At 41.2% G+C, this 17,358-nt stretch overlaps 1 protein-coding gene across 7 annotated transcripts in view; it reads right to left on the minus strand.

Annotated features, from left to right (window-relative positions):
• The window catches only part of LOC132398607 (transcription factor EC-like), a 74,251-nt gene that overhangs the window by 11,612 nt on the left and 45,281 nt on the right, over positions 1–17,358 (minus strand). For 6 of the 7 annotated variants that reach the window (XM_059978268.1, XM_059978263.1, XM_059978265.1 and 3 more), the window contains 2 exons: positions 13,999–14,097; positions 990–1,125 (listed from right to left, as the gene is read on the minus strand). In XM_059978268.1, coding sequence (XP_059834251.1) covers positions 990–1,125; positions 13,999–14,097 — 235 coding nt within the window. Of the gene's footprint in view, positions 1–989; positions 1,126–5,852; positions 5,959–13,998; positions 14,098–17,358 lie in introns of those variants that run through there. The other variant, XM_059978270.1, reaches the window with a different exon arrangement.

Raw genomic sequence — 17,358 nt, forward strand, 5'->3', positions numbered from 1 at the left:
TGATACCAAGTACACATCCTGTGACATTCACAGTCAAATGCAAAATTAACTGAAGACTGAGGGGTGAGAGGGAAATTAGAAGAGTATTTTACATAAAATACAACATGGGCAACAACATATACGTTTATAATACAAATGTTGAGGGGGAGGAATTCTGTATCCATAAACTTTCAGGGCTGTACATCAACAGAAGCTTGGGATATACAGGACAATGTAAATAATTAGAATTTAGCTCTCCCCCACCCCCAATAACCAGAATGTACTTCAATATCCAATTGTATTTTTACATGGACTAAAAACTGCTGAAGATCACTTGGGGAGCCAGGCTTTACAATAATAGCTTTTGCTATTGGAGTTGAAGGAAGTAATAAGTTTAAAAATATCAAAATGGGAAACATGGAGAAAAATATTAACACAGAGCAGTAGCTAAATATTGTTACTAAGGTCAACTAAAGTGTCCTGGAGAAAATGTTATACCATCTTGTTCAAAACATGACTGAAGGGATGGCTCTCTGCCAGCAGTCCTGGTACTTAAGCAAACTTGGAGAATTTTTGGTGGTTTTTGTGTATAAAAATAAGACAAAGATGAGGAATCACCCTTCTAAGTTATCCAACTATGCTTAGTATCTCATGCATCAAGATTGTAGCACACTGAAGTAAACTAAATGGATTTTATAGAAATGATCTCATTGTGTCAAATAGATTTACTACCATAAAGTAATAACAGAAATAGTACCAATATTCATTGTTGCCCCTAAGCAGGAAGTATGCTTTCTACCATAGTAAAAATTAATTCGGTTTGCATCAATTTTCAAGAGAAAGAAACCACTTCTGAAAGTAGTGTAGTTAACTTTTTGTCCCTACTGATACAAATACGTGATGTGTTGTTCCCAAAGCATAAGCTTAACATACAAGCTTTGCAGAGATTTACTAGATGGAGCCTCTTCACTCTTAAGGTTTTATAATATACTGGTTAATAAGATACTTACTTCCATGATGTGTAACTGCAATTTCCCTTTTCACTGGAAGATTAGTAGAACAGGAACTACCAGAGAGTCCAATATTACTTCCATTCATACCCTGATCACCTCCATAGACATCTAAAATACTGCTGGACAATGGCAACTAGAAGAGAGAGAAAAGACAGTAAACCATATAAGGTATCAAGAAGGTATTGACTGAAATTTGAAATTGTGTATAACATCTTTACATTTGTTTTCGTCTGGGTTGGGTGGGGGGGGGGGGTAGGAGGAGGAACCAGCAGACCAGAAATTTTATTCAGATTAAGAACCATTGAATCCCAAGTAGTAAGTATAACCTACCATATTGTGTTGATAATGTTTAACAACTCCTTTAAAAATGAGTAAACTTCCACTCACCTTGTCATATTTTTCACAAGACACAGTTGAATTATTTAAAAATCTATGCTTTTGTCCCCACACCCCCAGTGCAATTATTAAAGCAAACACTGTTCTCAGCTATCAATCAGTCAGTATATTGGATCAATGAAAGTGAAACTATCCAAAAAAGATGGGGCATGGTGCAGGCAAAATGAACACCAGAACAATATGCTGAATTAAAAAGGAAACAGGAATCTCTAAACACATCAAGTTACTACCTTCAGCTTCACACCCCCTACCCACATTAATTTCATCAAATTGTCTAGCCTATTATTATACCACATGTTGTGCTTTTATTCAATGCTTAACTGCCTCATTCACATCAAATTTATATCTCAAGCAGCTGATCTTAATTCACTTTTATTATTCAGAACAGATGCTAATAGAGACTTATTTAGAGATGTACAGGAAGATCCAGTTGAGAAATAATTTTTAGTGATCTTATTTTGATTTGCCTTGATAAGTACACAAGCAGTTATCCATCTGTGGGTTGGGGCAAATCTTTTGGCAAAAACATCAAGATCACTATTGACCTAACCTTGGAATACAATGTTATCACTGCTACCAACTCTCAGCTCTCTGACAAAACAGAACCACATGGTTCAATAGAAGGAAAACCTTGGCATAAGTAGCAGGCTGCAAGTTCCCAGAATGTTTTGACAGGCACCAAATTCCCTCCATACACCCCACACAGTCTGGCTGACAAATGTGTCACTAAAACTGAATGTATTTTAAAATTATGACTAAAAGCACTAAATGCACAAAATGCACTTAATTCATTGCATAGTTAAAAAACTGATTTTGATCTAACACGAATTTACTTATCATTCTCCTATTAATCTGCTCTTGCTTTTCAATGGGGCTGCTTTATCAATGGGACCAGGTTTAACCAAGAACAATTTCCATTCTAAAATCTGGAACATGTATGTGACTTTGCACTGCCCCATTGAATTCCACTTGGAATCCACTGACACAATGCAGGGGCAGATGATGGGGTAGAGACAGCTAATCCATGACCAAAACTGGACTCTGGACCTCTCCGAGTAAACCTGGATGCTTCTGAAAGAAGTATTCCTGACTGAACAGTAAACCTTCATCAAAGCCTTGCAGGTTATTGCCTACTATGTTCTGCTGCTGGATAAATTCACTATCATTTGTCTGAATATATCTTGTTCAGTTTTAGTTGCTGGTAGTTATATTTAGTTGCATCAGAAATATTTCATGTTAAACTAGATAACCATTGAATACAATTTTTAAGCAGATTATATTCTAAAACAATCTTGTACCTGGTTGGGTATCAGTATGTAGTTGGTAAATAGAGTAAGTAATATAAGTTAAGTTATTTTATTTTAAACCGCTGTCATCAGCCATTTTGATTGTGTGGGCATCACTGAGTGGATTAATAGATCTAGATTAGATGTGGATAGTCTGGTATTTTTACCAAATGTAGCAAGCTAACTGGAATTAATTAAATCAGTAAAAGATATTAGTAAGGTAGGGAGCTTTCTGGTATACATGATTAGCTACAGAGCTATAGAGTTTATTTTTTCCAGAAATATTTATCTCTGGGCAAAATCATGTAATATCGGCACTTTGCATAGAAACGCCTGTTAGAATTTCCAGCCATTTGTGGTGCATCAATATAAACAAAGTTTTACCTTATGGTTTCAAAGTAGGAAGCAGACAGAGAAAAATAATGAGCTTAAATTCATGTAGTACGTAAGAGTCTTCAATGCTGTTTTTCAATCAAAGTAAATTTGAAGAGTAGGCCCTGTAGATTTGCATAAAGTGGAGTCTTTCAAGTCGTACTGAAAGAAGTGTGTCAGAACATACTGCCTAAAGCGAGCACCCCACTGAGGATACATGTGAGTTCCAAATTCATCTTTTCCAGTCCTGCCAATATCAATCTGCTGCTAAGTGCCAATTGAATCCTAACTGGCAGGGCTACATGGCAGCTGGGGCGTGTGTTGCACAACACTATAATGTGATGGTGGCTAAAACAATCTTACACAAGAAACAACTAACTCCAAGATTGAATATGCTGACAATCAATGCTGTCAAGCACTTTGAAATGCTTTTATATGTTGCTGGCATTTAGAAATATTCAAGAAAGCCATTAAAATTCCATTTAATTATCATAACATTTTAAATATAAAAATATTTTAACAAACTTAACAGTGTGCAGGAACAGAGGGATCTTGAGGTTCACGTCCATAGGTTGCTCAAAGTTGGAGTGCACGTTGACAGGGTGGTTAAGAAGGTGTACAGTGTATTGGCCTTCATTAATCAGTGGATTGAGTTCAAGAGCTGAGAGGTAATGCTGCAGCTCTGTAAAACCCAGGTTAGACCACATTTGGAATATTGTGTTCCGTTCTGGTCACCTCATTACAGGAAGGATGTGGAAGCTCCAGAGAACCTACAGAGGAGATTTACCAGTATGCTGCCTAGATTAGTGAACCTATCTTATGAGGAAAGGTTGAGCTAGGGCTTTCTCCTTGGAGTTAAGGAGTATGAGAGGTGACTTGATAGAGGTGTGCAGGTTGATAAGAGGCTTAGATCAAGTGGACAGACAGAGACCTTTTTCCAGGGAAGAAATGGCTAATGCAAGGAAGCATAATTTAAGGTACTGGCAGGAATGTATAAGAGGGATGTCAGAGAAAGTGTTTTTTTTACACTGAGTGGTAGGAGCGTGGAATGTGCTGCCAGGGTGGTGGTAGAGGTAGATACATCAGTAAAATCTAAGAGAGCCTTAGTTAGGCACGTGGATTAAAGAAAAATGATGGGCGATGTAGGAGGGAAGGCTTACGTTGATCTTGAAGAATGGTAAATAGTCAGCGCAACATCATGGTCCAAAGAGCATGAACGGTGCTGTACTTCTCTAAGTTCTTTCTCCATGTAGTGTACATTTTAAACCACAGCATTTAACTCAAAAGGGAAAAAGTCAGCACTAAAGAAGATCGAGAATAAATTGCTCGTAATGAGGTTAGATGTATTTGTGGTTACAACAATGAAAGGAATAAGTCACATTTATAGGAGGAACAATGGGATGTCCCGAAATCATGTAATATATTCATAGTTGCAAGTTTCTAATAGGTATTGGTTAGTACTAGGACACGCCTGCTGTTGTTCCAATTATACCATGAATTGTTGTTTCCAGTTTAAATTGGTCACAAATGTTGTTATTGATATGTTTCAGGTTTTTTTTTAACCCATGAAACTTTTTTCTGCAATTCTGTAATATCTGTTAATTATTTCCACACTGTGGAATTCCAAGAAATATTTTACCATTTCAAAAAATTTATTTTACAGGGAATTTTTACTAAGGAAGAAACTTTAATCCAAACAGTTTTTTGTTTAACTCCATGTAAAGTAGATTGAAAAATAGATTGTTCTGAAATATATACACAATTAAATCCGTAGCAATGCAAAAAATTACCTAAACTAATTTTAAAAGATGACTCTATCCTACAAATAATATCATATTGTGTTAAAGATAGCTGTACATGGAAAAGAACTGTCATGACCTTGGGCAAGTAACTGCATCATAAGGCAGATATTAAAGGAATACATTTAAATTTAAATCCTGACGAAGGGTCTCAGCTCGAAACGTCGACAGCGCTTCTCCCTATAGATGCTGCCTAGCCTGCTGTGTTCCACCAGCATTTTGTGTGTGCTGACATTTAAATTTGTGCTGTTGTTATCTGCCTTATGTTGAGGTTACCGGTTAGATGAATTCTTTGTAAAATATTGCAGAAAGAAATCACATTTTAGATCTCATGATCTCTTACTCTGTTCTTCTGTATAACTAGTGAATAAAATTTATAAATAAAAATACTATCCATATTTACAGCAAAAAAATATCTAGTACTATCATCCTATTTGTTCTTTGGTTACTTTATAACCCACTGATAACCTTTAAAAGCTGGATGGCCTGCCAGGACACACAAAAAAACATTTAAAGCAACTACAATTTAATTCATATTAATTAAAATGGTGACTATTTCTGCACCCAGTAGATTTCATTTATCACAGTGCCTGAGCTCTGTTCATCATAGTAAGTGGACGTTTGAACTATAATTGTTTAAATCATAGACTCGTGCCCTTTGTAGCTTTTTTTTAAAAAAAATAACAGCAAGCTCTTCTAACACATTTTTAAGAAGTAGCTTCTTTCCACTAACTACTAAATGGGTGAAATAATAAGTGTTCAGTCTTTCTAGGGCATCCAATTCTTGAAGTTAACTTAATAAACAAATCTACTACAATTTTGCTACAGTTTTATTTATGATACAGCACTTTGGAACTCTGATTAATATGAAGATTGTGCACTCTTGTAATGTTCTGTGCTATTGTTATGTCAAAACAAATTTAGATTCACTTTTCAATAAGATGTTTACATGACCTTCTCACTATTCGAAGTGCAGTCTAAATATTAAAAATAAAATCTGCTCTTACCAGTTTTATTTTCTGTGATTCTATAAACTCCACAATAGTGATTGTTTTACTCTTCTCCTTCATTTTAACTTTCCTTCATTCTCCGAGCAGTGATGTACTCAGCAGCTATAGTACACGTGCTGGATATTCACATAAACAAGTGGTCTCTGACTTCTTGGACTTTAACACTGATCTACTGCAAAGTATAATTGGCAAACTCATTCTCCTGCAGGCTGCTATGTTCTTTGATGTTAGGTCAAGCAATGCAATTGCTAATATTTACTGGCATACAAGAAACTATTTCAACAGAAGTTAAACAGAATGATAAGGCTTTAATTAATCAGTGTTTCACTCCTGATAAATTGAAGGAACATCCATGGTTGCTTCTTAGGATTTGCTATGGCAAACAACATGATTATTAAACTGCTTTTATCTTTTATTCTCTTCTTCTGCTGGATATATTCTTTCCAAGATGCACATATGATAATTTTGGTTGTACTATATTCTGCTCATGATAGGCATCGCTGTTCTTATCTTTTGATTCTCTCCTAAGGCGTCTTAGGTAGATACTTCCAACACGCTTTAGAGTCTACATAATAAATACATAAATTAGGAGCCTACAATTTGTTGAAAAAGTAATCTAATCAACTCATTTCCTTCTACTTTCTTCATGTAAGAGCTGGAAACAAATTTGGAACAGAGTAAGTATCTGAGTTGATACAATACGTAGATACAAAGAACAACAAAAGGAGACAAATTTTCTTTGAATCTCCTTGAAGCAGTAATAGTAAGAAAGAATGAACAGGTGCAATATATGCTCAGCTTTCTGTTCCTCAAGTAATCATAATGGTTATAAAAACATTTCAAGAATATATCTACTTACAGGTAATTTTGAAATTCATAGAAACTTTTGAAAGACTTGTTTTTTTTTATGTAGAAGCATAGATTTACAATTTGCATTTCTATTTAAATGAAAATTGCATTGTATGGGTTTCAAACTGTCGTTTTAAAGCTATTTTGAGTTAGCAGACTCACAGAGCCACTGAAGCATCCCAGTCAGACAGGCAAAGGGTTTATCATGAATTAAGTTCTCTTGAAGCAGGGGACATTGAAAACAGGATTTTTGATAACTGCATTGAAGATTATGACTGATTTAGAGAGGATAAAGGGAGAGGGACTGTGTGTATTGGAGAAAGAGACAAAGGTCAAGGGCCTTAGATTTGAACTGATTGCAGATTAAAGGGGAAAACAAGGAGATGTGAGGAACACCACTGGCAAGGAGAGATGGTGAACTGGTGCTCAGTACCTGTGATAGAAGCAGAATGTCAATCAAGGCTTTTGAAAGTGAAAAGGATGAACAGAATTTGAAGAACAGTTGGGGAATGGGAATAAATGGAATGCCCAAATAGATAGTATTTGTGGACAGAACTAAATGGCCTCCTGTAGCAATTCTGTAATTTACCACGGATAATTCTGAATGATAATTTGTAGGAAGTTATAGTCCATGACTTAGTACCACAATTGGCATGCACTAAGGTGCAGACTATGTGATTAAGGCATGCACTGAACATTGTGGGGAAGGGCCATAGTTTAGGAACCTTGCACCATTAACTGGAATCAGTATTAAATCCCAATGGGTTATTTGCTCACTGGTTGTACTAATTGAACATGTTTTAATGTTAAGTAATTGATGCATCATCAATAACTCTCGGAGACAGGAGGTAAATGATAGGCTTTTATTAGCTGCGAGAGACCACGATTAGTAGCAAGAGACCACCACACAACATCCTGGAGACTGAGGGAGGAGCAGTGCCTCCAACCGCCTTTATACAGGGGTCTGTGGGAAGAGCCACAGGAGCAGTCAGCAGAGGGGCGTGTCCAGACAGGTATATGTAGTTCACCACATTCACCACCTCTTTGTTTTAAAAGAGAGTCCCCATGGGGCGAAGTTTCTTACAAGTAAATTTACAGGTTAAGTCTATCGGGTGGTCGAATCTGTTGCTGCAATCTACATAGCACTGCTGGTGATTGCACCAGTGACGGTGGTTGTGCTGATTTTGGCCTGACTTGAGGTGTCAGCCCATTAAGCGTCAGTAATCCGTCACGTGTGTGCGAGTCGCCCGGTATGGGAGTGTCGTGAGGAGTCTGTGTAGGGCTTGGTGTGCACGGTTGTGGTGAACTACATATACCCAGGTGGTTGTTGTTCGGACTGGGCAGAAAAATAGGATGGTCGTGGACTATAGTCAAACCATCAATGGGTTCACACAGCTTGACGCGTACCCCTACCCCGCATCGTGGATATGGTCAAACAGATAGCTCAGTACAAGCTGTACTCGACAATAGATCTGAAATCCGCTTATCACCAGCACCCCATCCACCCAGAGGACCGCCCCTACACCATCTTCGAGGCAGGCGGCAGGCTCTATCACTTCCTGCGTATCCCATTTGGTGTCACAAATGGTGTCTCGGTCTTCCAGAGGGAAATGGACCGGTTGATGGACCAGTGCCAACTGAAGGCCACATTTCCCTATCTGGATAACATCACCATCTGTGGTCGCAACTGGCCGGATCACAACGCCAACCTCCAACGATTTTTCCAAGTGGCTGAAGCCCTGAACCTTACTTATAATAGGGACAAGTGTGTGTTCGGAACCACCCGACTCACTATCCTTGGGTATGTCATGGAAAACGGGGTCATTGGCCCTGATCCCGACCGTATGCGCCCCCTGTTAGAACTCCCTCTTCCCACCACTCTCAAAGCCCTCAGACGGTGCCTGGGCTTCCTTTCCTATTACGCCCAATGGATCCCCCATTACGCAGACAAGGCCCCCCCCCCCCCCCCGGTCAGGTCTACCATTTTTCCCCTCTCTGCTGAGGCCTGCATGGCCTCAATCAGGCAGGCAGTCCAGTAGCATTCTTTTCTCATACCCTTCAAGGCTCTGAAATTCGGCACTCCGCGGTGGAGAAAGGAGCTCAGGCCATGGTGGAAGCTATTAGGCACTGGAGGCACTATCTCGCCGGCAAAAGGTTCACCTTGCTGACCGACCAGCGCTCGGTTGCGTTCATGTTCAGTAACCAACAGCGGGGCAAAATCAAAAATGATTAAATTTTGCGGTGGAGAATAGAACTCTCCACCTACAACTATGATATCATGTACCGGCCTGGCAGACTCAATGAGCCCCCTAATGCCTATCCAAGGGAATGTGTGCTAGCGCGCAGATTTGGCAGTCCCTGGTCATCGTCCTGATGTCCTCCAGGGAGTATGGCAGGTTCCGGGCTTTCACAAAATGGTAAAATCGGGTGACCCCCGGGTGGCAAAGATCTGCATGGAGGGCGTATATCTGGTCCAGCTGCACGCTGGCACACGCTCCTTGGGATAGGGCAATAGGGCATCAGGGGGCTCATTGAGCCTTCCAGGCCGGTACAGGATATCATAGTTGTAGGTGGAGAGTTCCATTCTCCACAGCAAAATTTTATCATTTTTGATTTTGCACCACTGTTGGTTGCTAAACATGAACACAACTGAGCGCTGGTCGGTCAGCAAGGTGAACCTTTTGCCAGTCAGATAGTGCCTCCAGTGCCTAATAGCTTCCACTATGGCCTGGGCTTCTTTCTCCACCGCGGAGTGCAGAATTTCAGGGCCTTGAAGGGTACGAGAGAAGAATGCTACTGGCCTTCCTGCCTGATTGAGGGTAGCAGCCAACACGAAGTCAGAGGCGTCACTCTTTACTTGGAAGGGAATGGTCTCGTCCACTGCATGCATTGTTGCTTTGGCAATGTCCCCCTTAATGCGGCTGAAGGCAGCACGGGCCTCGGCTGAGAGGGGAAATGCGGTGGACTTGACCGGGGGTGGGCCTTTTCTGCATAATAGGAAAAGAAGCCCAGGCACCATTTGAGGGCTCTGAGGGTGGTGGGAAGAGGGAGTTCCAACAGGGCGTGCATACAGTCGGGGTCAGGGCCAATGACCCCGTTCTCCACGACATACCCAAGAATAGCAAGTCAGGTGGTTCCAAACACACACTTGTCCCTGTTATAGGTAAGGTTAAGAGCTTTGGCCGCTTCGAAAAATCGTTGGAGGTTAGTGTCGTGATCCTGCCAGTCGTAACCGCAGGTGGTGATGTTATCCAGATATGGGAACGTGGCTTTCAGTTGGCACTGGTCCACCATCCGGTCCATTTCCCTCTGGAAGACAGAGACACTATTCATGACACCGAAGGGGATGCGCAGGAAGTGATAGAGCCTGCTGCCCACCTCGAAGGCGGTGTAGGGGCGGTCCTCTGGGCGGATGGGGAGCTGGTGGTAAGCGGATTTCAGGTCTATGGTCGAGTACACCTTGTACTGAGCTATCTGATTGATCATATCTGCGATGTGGGGTAGGGGGTAGGTTGGCGAACAGCGGTGGGGGAGGGATCTTGAGGGTGGAGAGGCTGCAAGTGGTGTCAGTAGCGCGGCTGTTGGCATGCTGTTGGGTGGGATGTGCGGGTCGGTGTGTGCGTGTTGTCAGTAGTGGGGTATATAACGAAGCCCCACAAAACTGAGGATTTCTGATTGGTGGGAGGGGCCCGTCATACTCCATTTTCACACTTTTCAGGTGGCTCTGGAATTCAAGCCCCAATAGCACAGGGGCACACAGTTGAGGCATGACCAGTAACGCAAAGTTCCGATATTCTGTGCCCTGTACCACCAATGTCGCTACGCAACCCCCCCGGATGTCTGTGGAATGCGATCCAGAAGCCATGGTGACCCTCTGGCTTACCAGCTGTGTCACAAGTCTGCAGTGCTGCACCGTGTCCGGGTGAATAAAACTCTCAGTGCTGCCCATGTCAAATAGGCAGCTAGTCCTGTGCCCCTCCACCAGGACGTCCATCATTGACCTTGCAAGCTGGTGTGGGGCGCTTTGGTCGAGGGTTACTGAGGCCAGAGTTGAACTGCCGTCTTGGTGCCCAGTAAGCACCCATGGGTCGGAGGCGGGGTGAGGTGGCGCCGACAAAGATGGCCGCCCCCATGCCTCGCACGAGGTGGGCAGGCAAGATGGCGGCGACCAAGATGGCGACCCCCATGCCTCGCACGAGGTGGGCAGGCAAGATGGCGGCCCCCATGCCTCACACACGGCACTGCTCGACCCCGCTCGTGGTTTAGACTTACAGGCCTTGGCGAAGTGGCCCTTCTTTCCGCAGCTGGAGCAGGTAGCTTCTCGGGCTGGGCAGCATTTTTGGGGGTGCTTTTCGAGTCTGCAGAAGTAACCCTGCGTGGACTTGCGACTGGCAGGAGCCGGGGTCGATTGTGGGGACTTCACGGGCTCGTGACTGGCAGCAGCTGTGGTCAATTCGCCAGCGGGTGGCAGGGTCTGCAGTGTCCATGGGACCGGTGGGAGATCACGCGGCTAGATAGTATCAGCATTGTGCAGAGCAGCCTCCAGTGTATCAGCCAGCTTGATCGCCAACTGTAAGGTAAGATCGACATTTTCCAGCAGCCGTTGGCACACGTACACTGACCTGATCCCTGTAACGAAGGCCTCTCATACCAGGAGCTCCGCATGCTGTTCTGCTGTCAGTCCCCTGCAGTCGCAGGCCCGCACGAGTGTCTGTAGGGCTCGGACAAACTCAGCGCTCGACTCTCCGGCCCGCTGCTGCCGCATCGCTAAGCGATGTCTTGCATAGACGGTGTTCACCGGCTGCAGGTACTGTCTTTTGAGGGTGTCCAGTGCCCCTTGGTAGGTCGGCAGGTCACTGATAAGGGAGTATACCTTCAGACTGACTCTGGAGAGGAGAACTCTGTGCATGATAGCAGGCTCAGTCACGGGAATCTCTTCCAGGTACGATTGGAAGCATGCAAGCCAGAGTTCAAAGGCAATAGCTGCTTCAGGAGATTTAGGATCAATGTCCAATTTATTTGGTCGTAAAATGCTCTCCGTGTTTTAAAATTGCAGCTAATAAAATTGATGCACCATCAATAACTCTCGGAGACGGGAGGCAAACGATAGGTTTTTATTAGCTGCAAAAGACCACGGTTAGCAGCAAGAGACCACCATACAACATCCTGGAGACTGAGGGAGGAGCAGTGCCTCCAATCGCCTTTATACAGGGGTCTGTGGGAGGAGCCACAGGAGCAGTCAGTGGGGGGGGGGGGGGGGTGTCCAGACAGGTATATGTAGTTCACCACAGTAATATAGCAGGATTGGTAAAGAAAACATTGATTTGATTGTTCTGTATTATGCACATGTGAATTTTCATGAATAAACAGTGTCCTGAATTTTTTTTTTACAAAATGCAAATTATTTGATTTTTGTCACAAATATCTCAGATCCTATGCCCCCAAGAAAAGGGGAATTGACCTCCTGTTTGTGTAGAGAGGATTGACAACACAGAGTTTCCCTCTCTGTGGGTTCTCAAAGCTTTCAAAGACATGAGCAGTGCCCAAAACATATCAATGTGCATGCTCATCAATTCCTGCTTAAAGGCTGTTTTCCTCAGGAGCCCACCAGAATAACGTTACTCTCTGGAGAGATGGCACACTAACTACTCTTTGCCTTTCGCTTGACTGCAAGACATTCTTGCCCCAGTGAGGATTCACATGTGAGTTCTGCAACAAAACTACTCAGTCGTGCCCAGGTTATGAGTTGGTGAGTGTGACTGTCAGGCAGTGATGAGCCACCTTCTGCAGCTTCATGCCTGGAAATGAGCTGATGGCTCCCAGACTGAAAAAGTTACAGGTGAGGGGATAGGGCAGGTGAGAGGAGAACATTAAAAAGCTGGCTGTCTGATGCAAGTCTGAAGAGATCCTGGGATAAATGGGAAAAGCAATCTGCAAGAAACTGTAAATGGTTTCGATGGATTTCAGACTACTGGTCACTGGCTGTGTGGCAACCGGCCCATACAAACGTCTTTGGAATAGCTTTAACCACCATTAACTTTCATGAGCTTTCATACAGCAAAAATTAATACCAAAACTTATGAAGTAAAAAGCTTCCTGGCTGAGCTTTCATTCAATCAATAAGCAAACCTTCTCTCCAAATGTACAAAACCATGGAGACATAGGAACTAAGTTAAGCCATTCAGCCCATCAAGTCTGCTCTTTCTTTTCATCACGGCTGTTTTATTATCTCTCTCAGTCCTATTTTCCTGCCTTCTCCCTGTAACCTTTGAGATCTTCACTAATGAAGAACCTATCAACATTCACATTAAATATACCCAATCACTTAGCCTCCACAGCCATCTACGGCAATGAATTCCATAGATTCTCCACTTACTAGTGAAAGAAATTCCTCCACATTTCTGTTCTAACTGGATGTTCTTCTATTGTGAGGTGGCGCCCTCCAGTCCTAGACTCCCACACTAAAGGAACCATCCTCCCCATATCCACTTTTTCTATGCCTTTCAATATTCAATAGGTTTCAAAGAGATCCTCTTCCCATTCTTCTAAACTCTGGCAAGTACAGGCCTAGAGGCATCAAACATTCCTCATATGTTAGCCCTTTCATTCCCAAGATCATTCTCATAAACTTCCGCTTGACTCTTTCCAATGCCAACACATCCTTTCTTAGAGAAGGGGCCCTAAGCTGCTCACAATACTCCAAAGTGCAGTCTGACCAATGGATTAAAAAGCCTCAGTGAAATATTTTTGAAAGCATAATTTTGATTTTTTGCTTTAATATCAGTACAATTTCATAACTGTAGCAGCAATCAGCAAGTGAATTTAACACGGTCACAAGCACGTCCCTTGAATACAAAGCAATGTCTCTGGCGTTTACCTCACTGCAGCAGGTTTAACAGAAATGTCTCAATGATGCCTATGCAGCATATAAATGGGATTAAAAAGAAGGGTCGTGGACCAAAATATCAACTTTTGAATCCTGAAGAAGGGTTTCAGCCCAAGATGTTGATAATTTATTAATTTCTATAGATGCTGGCTAACCTGCCAAGTTCCTCCAATATTTTGTGTGTGTCGTTTTAAATACATGAGTGTTGGGGAGAAGGAGACGGCACGGAATTATGCGCAATGGACAGTTCAGCCAGCTACTTTAAATTCCTACTTTCAGAAACAGGCATAGAATCATTGCATTTGATTGCTTCTCCAACAAAATGCTGCAATATTAGTTTTCCCTACACACTGCCCCGCCAGCCTTTTGGTCACTATACTTGTCTATTCATGCTTTGTCAGTACTTACTGTGTTGTGTATTAGAGAAGATGGCTCCATACAGCTGGGTGAATCCTCATTAAAGCAACTTGATTCTAAGCTGATTATATCATCAATGACATCGTCCATCTAAAAGTCAATGTGATGTGCAGGTTAAAGGAACAATCAGAATATGGTGCCCACAGTTTCATTTAAAATGGCAATTAAAAACAAATCAGAGTCCCAGTGTAAAGTCACTGTAGTGGCTATTTACTTACCAGAAGACCATACAATACAGGAGCAGAATTAGGCCATTTGGCCTATTGAGTAGGCTCCACCATTTCATCATGGTTTATCCAGTTTTCCTCTTAGCCCCAATCTCCTGGCTTCTTCCCGTATCCCTTCATGCTCTGACCAATCAAGAATCTACCAACCTCTGCCTTAACTATACATAAAGTCTTGGCCTCTACAGCTGCCTGTAGCAAAGAGTTCCACAGATTCACGACTCTCTGGCCAAAGAAATTTCTCCCCATCTCTGTTCTAAAAGGATGCCCCTCCATTTTGAGACTGTTTTTACATGGTTAACTAATAAACGCTAATCAAATTTATAGGTTTTACTAAAAAAAAATTGAGCCATTAGCCAAGGTAATAACACAGATCTGTTAAAGCAGTTAATTCAGGGGCTTTGGATAATTGTTGATGTGAATTAATAGTTCGATTTTGGCATTGGTCCAAAAGTCAATGAGAATTGGTCATTGGGGTGTTCCCAACTGACTGTCTTCTCAAATTATTTCACTTCAGTATTTACATATAATTATTTTTCTATTTACTGATGATAATTTAATGTCTTCATATAATTTGTGGAAAACACGTGCTTTTGTGTAACTGTGACTGCAATCTTCAATGCAGGCCCTCAAATTCAAAATATCAAAAGGAAGTGTATCAGAATCAGAGTTAGTTTATTGTCACTGACATCAGTAATGAAATGTATTGTTTTGTGGCAGCAGTCCAATGCAAGCAGAACATCTTACTGTTGGTGGATGGCATCCGTTAGTCTCCTGAGACCATGGATCTGCACCTGGAAAGTCTTGCTTTAGTCTCTCTGGGACGTAGGCCTGAGCAAGGTTGTATGGAAGACCGGCAGTTGCCCAAGCAGCAAGTCTCCCCTCTCCATGCCACCGATGCTGTCCAAGGGAAGGGCAAGGGCTGATACGGCTTATCTTGCTGTAATTTATAATTTAAAAACTCGAACAATAATTGTGCAAAAGAAGAATAGTGATGTAGTGTTTTGGGTTCATGGACCTTTCAGAAATCTGATAGCAAAGGGGAAGAAGCTGTCCCTAAGTGTAAGTCTTAAGGTTCCTGTGAACTATTGCTTGCATGGTGGGGGTTGGGGGCTGAGTGGGTCTGTGCTTCTGCTGGTACAATGGGGGGTTCTACAGCTGCTTTTACAATGGGGGGGGGGCTTTGGGGTTCTGATATTTCTATCATTCATTCTATCATATTTCTTCTTATGGATATTTGCAAAGAGTATAAATTTCAAACTGTATACTCAATACATTCTCTGATATTAAATTGAACCATTTGATTTGATTTGAACCTCACTGATGATTATAATGAAAAGAGAGCATATCCCAATGAGGTCCTGAGTGTTGGATGCTACCTTCTTAAACCACCGTCTTTTGAAGATGTCTTCTATAGTGGGAGGGTTGTGACTGTATAAGACTTGATTGAGTCTACAACCCTCTGCAGCCTCTTTCAATCAAGAGCATTGGCATTTTCATACCAGAAGGTGTTGTAGCCAGACAGAATGTTCTTCACAATACATCTGTAGAAATTTGTTAGTGTCTTTGTTGATATAACAAATCTCCTCCAACTCCTAATGAAGTATAAATAATGACATGTCTTTGTCATGACCGAATCAATATGGTGGGCCAAGAATAGATCCTTTGAGATGTTGACAAACAATAACTTGAAATTGCTCACCCTTTCCATGGTGGACTTGCTGATATTGTCCGATTGCACAAATATTTATCACTTACACAGATACCCTATATATCCATTTATCTAACAAATATCTTAATATCAATATTTCTGTTTGATGTCATGCTTTTCTTTTATTCAGCATTTCCTCAGCTCAGTATAGTAAACTTATTGTTAAATTTGCAGGATCTGTGTGCTTGTCATTCAGCACAAGGAGAGAGTGATATGGGAATTCCACATTCTGTGGCTACCTTTTAATGAAACAAAAATATAAGTTTATGACTGTAAGCTTCTGCTGTTGTTTTCATTCTTGACGGTTCCCTCAGAGAGGTAGTGAAGAGGAATTATGGAGCAACCTATGGAGAAGATTGGATGAGAATATTTTCTTTGGCCATTCTCACTTTCTTCTCTATGAGCAGTGATGATAGACCATGAAGCATTTTAAGGTACAGGGAAGTCCAAAAAGCAACAGAGAAAATTATCATATGACATTTAAAACTTGTTCCTTTAAATTCCTGTGAGTCGCAAAAATTGAAAGTAATAAATTATAATTAAAATGGTTAAAATTCAATGAAATTCCAAGAAATGCTTCAGATTGGGAACATTACTGCAGAAAGAATGGATGATACAAAAGACACCCTATCCACTTAAATCTATCATTACAAATGGTTTAACGTTGGTCTAATTGAGAACCTGAGAAACATCTCCAATTTGTCCTTTAAAATGAAGAGAGTGCAAAACAAGGAAGGTTTAAAATAGATTTAAAACAATTTGGAAACTATTTTTATAAATGCTTTCTTTCAGAACTTAATTTGGTATTTATCATTGGTTCAAGTTACTTTTAAGGAAATGAAATTCAGACATTGGAATTTTAACAAACTTCTATGTTTCTATTTAGGAGTTAAACATTCATCCAGTTACAATAATATAACTGACTCTTCAAGAGAATATCAGAAATCTCCAAATGTGCAACATGTGGGAAATTACATAGGCCCTTCTGCCTTGAGCTTATATTTGTAACTGTTCTTCACCCGCCATTTGTAGATAATGAAAACTCAAACATGTTAATATATAAATGTTGGAAAGCATACCTTAAGCTAAATTTATTACAAGTTGAAAGTGTTTTGGCTTCAATAAAATATATTTGCTAGTTTTACTTAAGATGGTACTAGAAGAATCATTTTTGATATAATAGCTCACGCACCAAGCGGATGGAATTAGATTACTTTCACATTGCTCTCTAAACTACTCTAAGTTAAAGGAATCCAATGAGGTCAAAACAATATCTTCTTAAATTACCAGAAATGTTCCTTCTGCCCATGCTTGAGTTCTTGTTACATTGTGAGGTTTTATTATATCATGGAAACAATGTAGTTTGAATAATGCACAGCCAAATGGTGGAATTACAGAGCTTGCAAAATTTTACAT

This window comes from Hypanus sabinus, chromosome 8 (genome assembly GCF_030144855.1).
Source record: "Hypanus sabinus isolate sHypSab1 chromosome 8, sHypSab1.hap1, whole genome shotgun sequence".
NCBI lineage: Eukaryota > Metazoa > Chordata > Chondrichthyes > Myliobatiformes > Dasyatidae > Hypanus > Hypanus sabinus.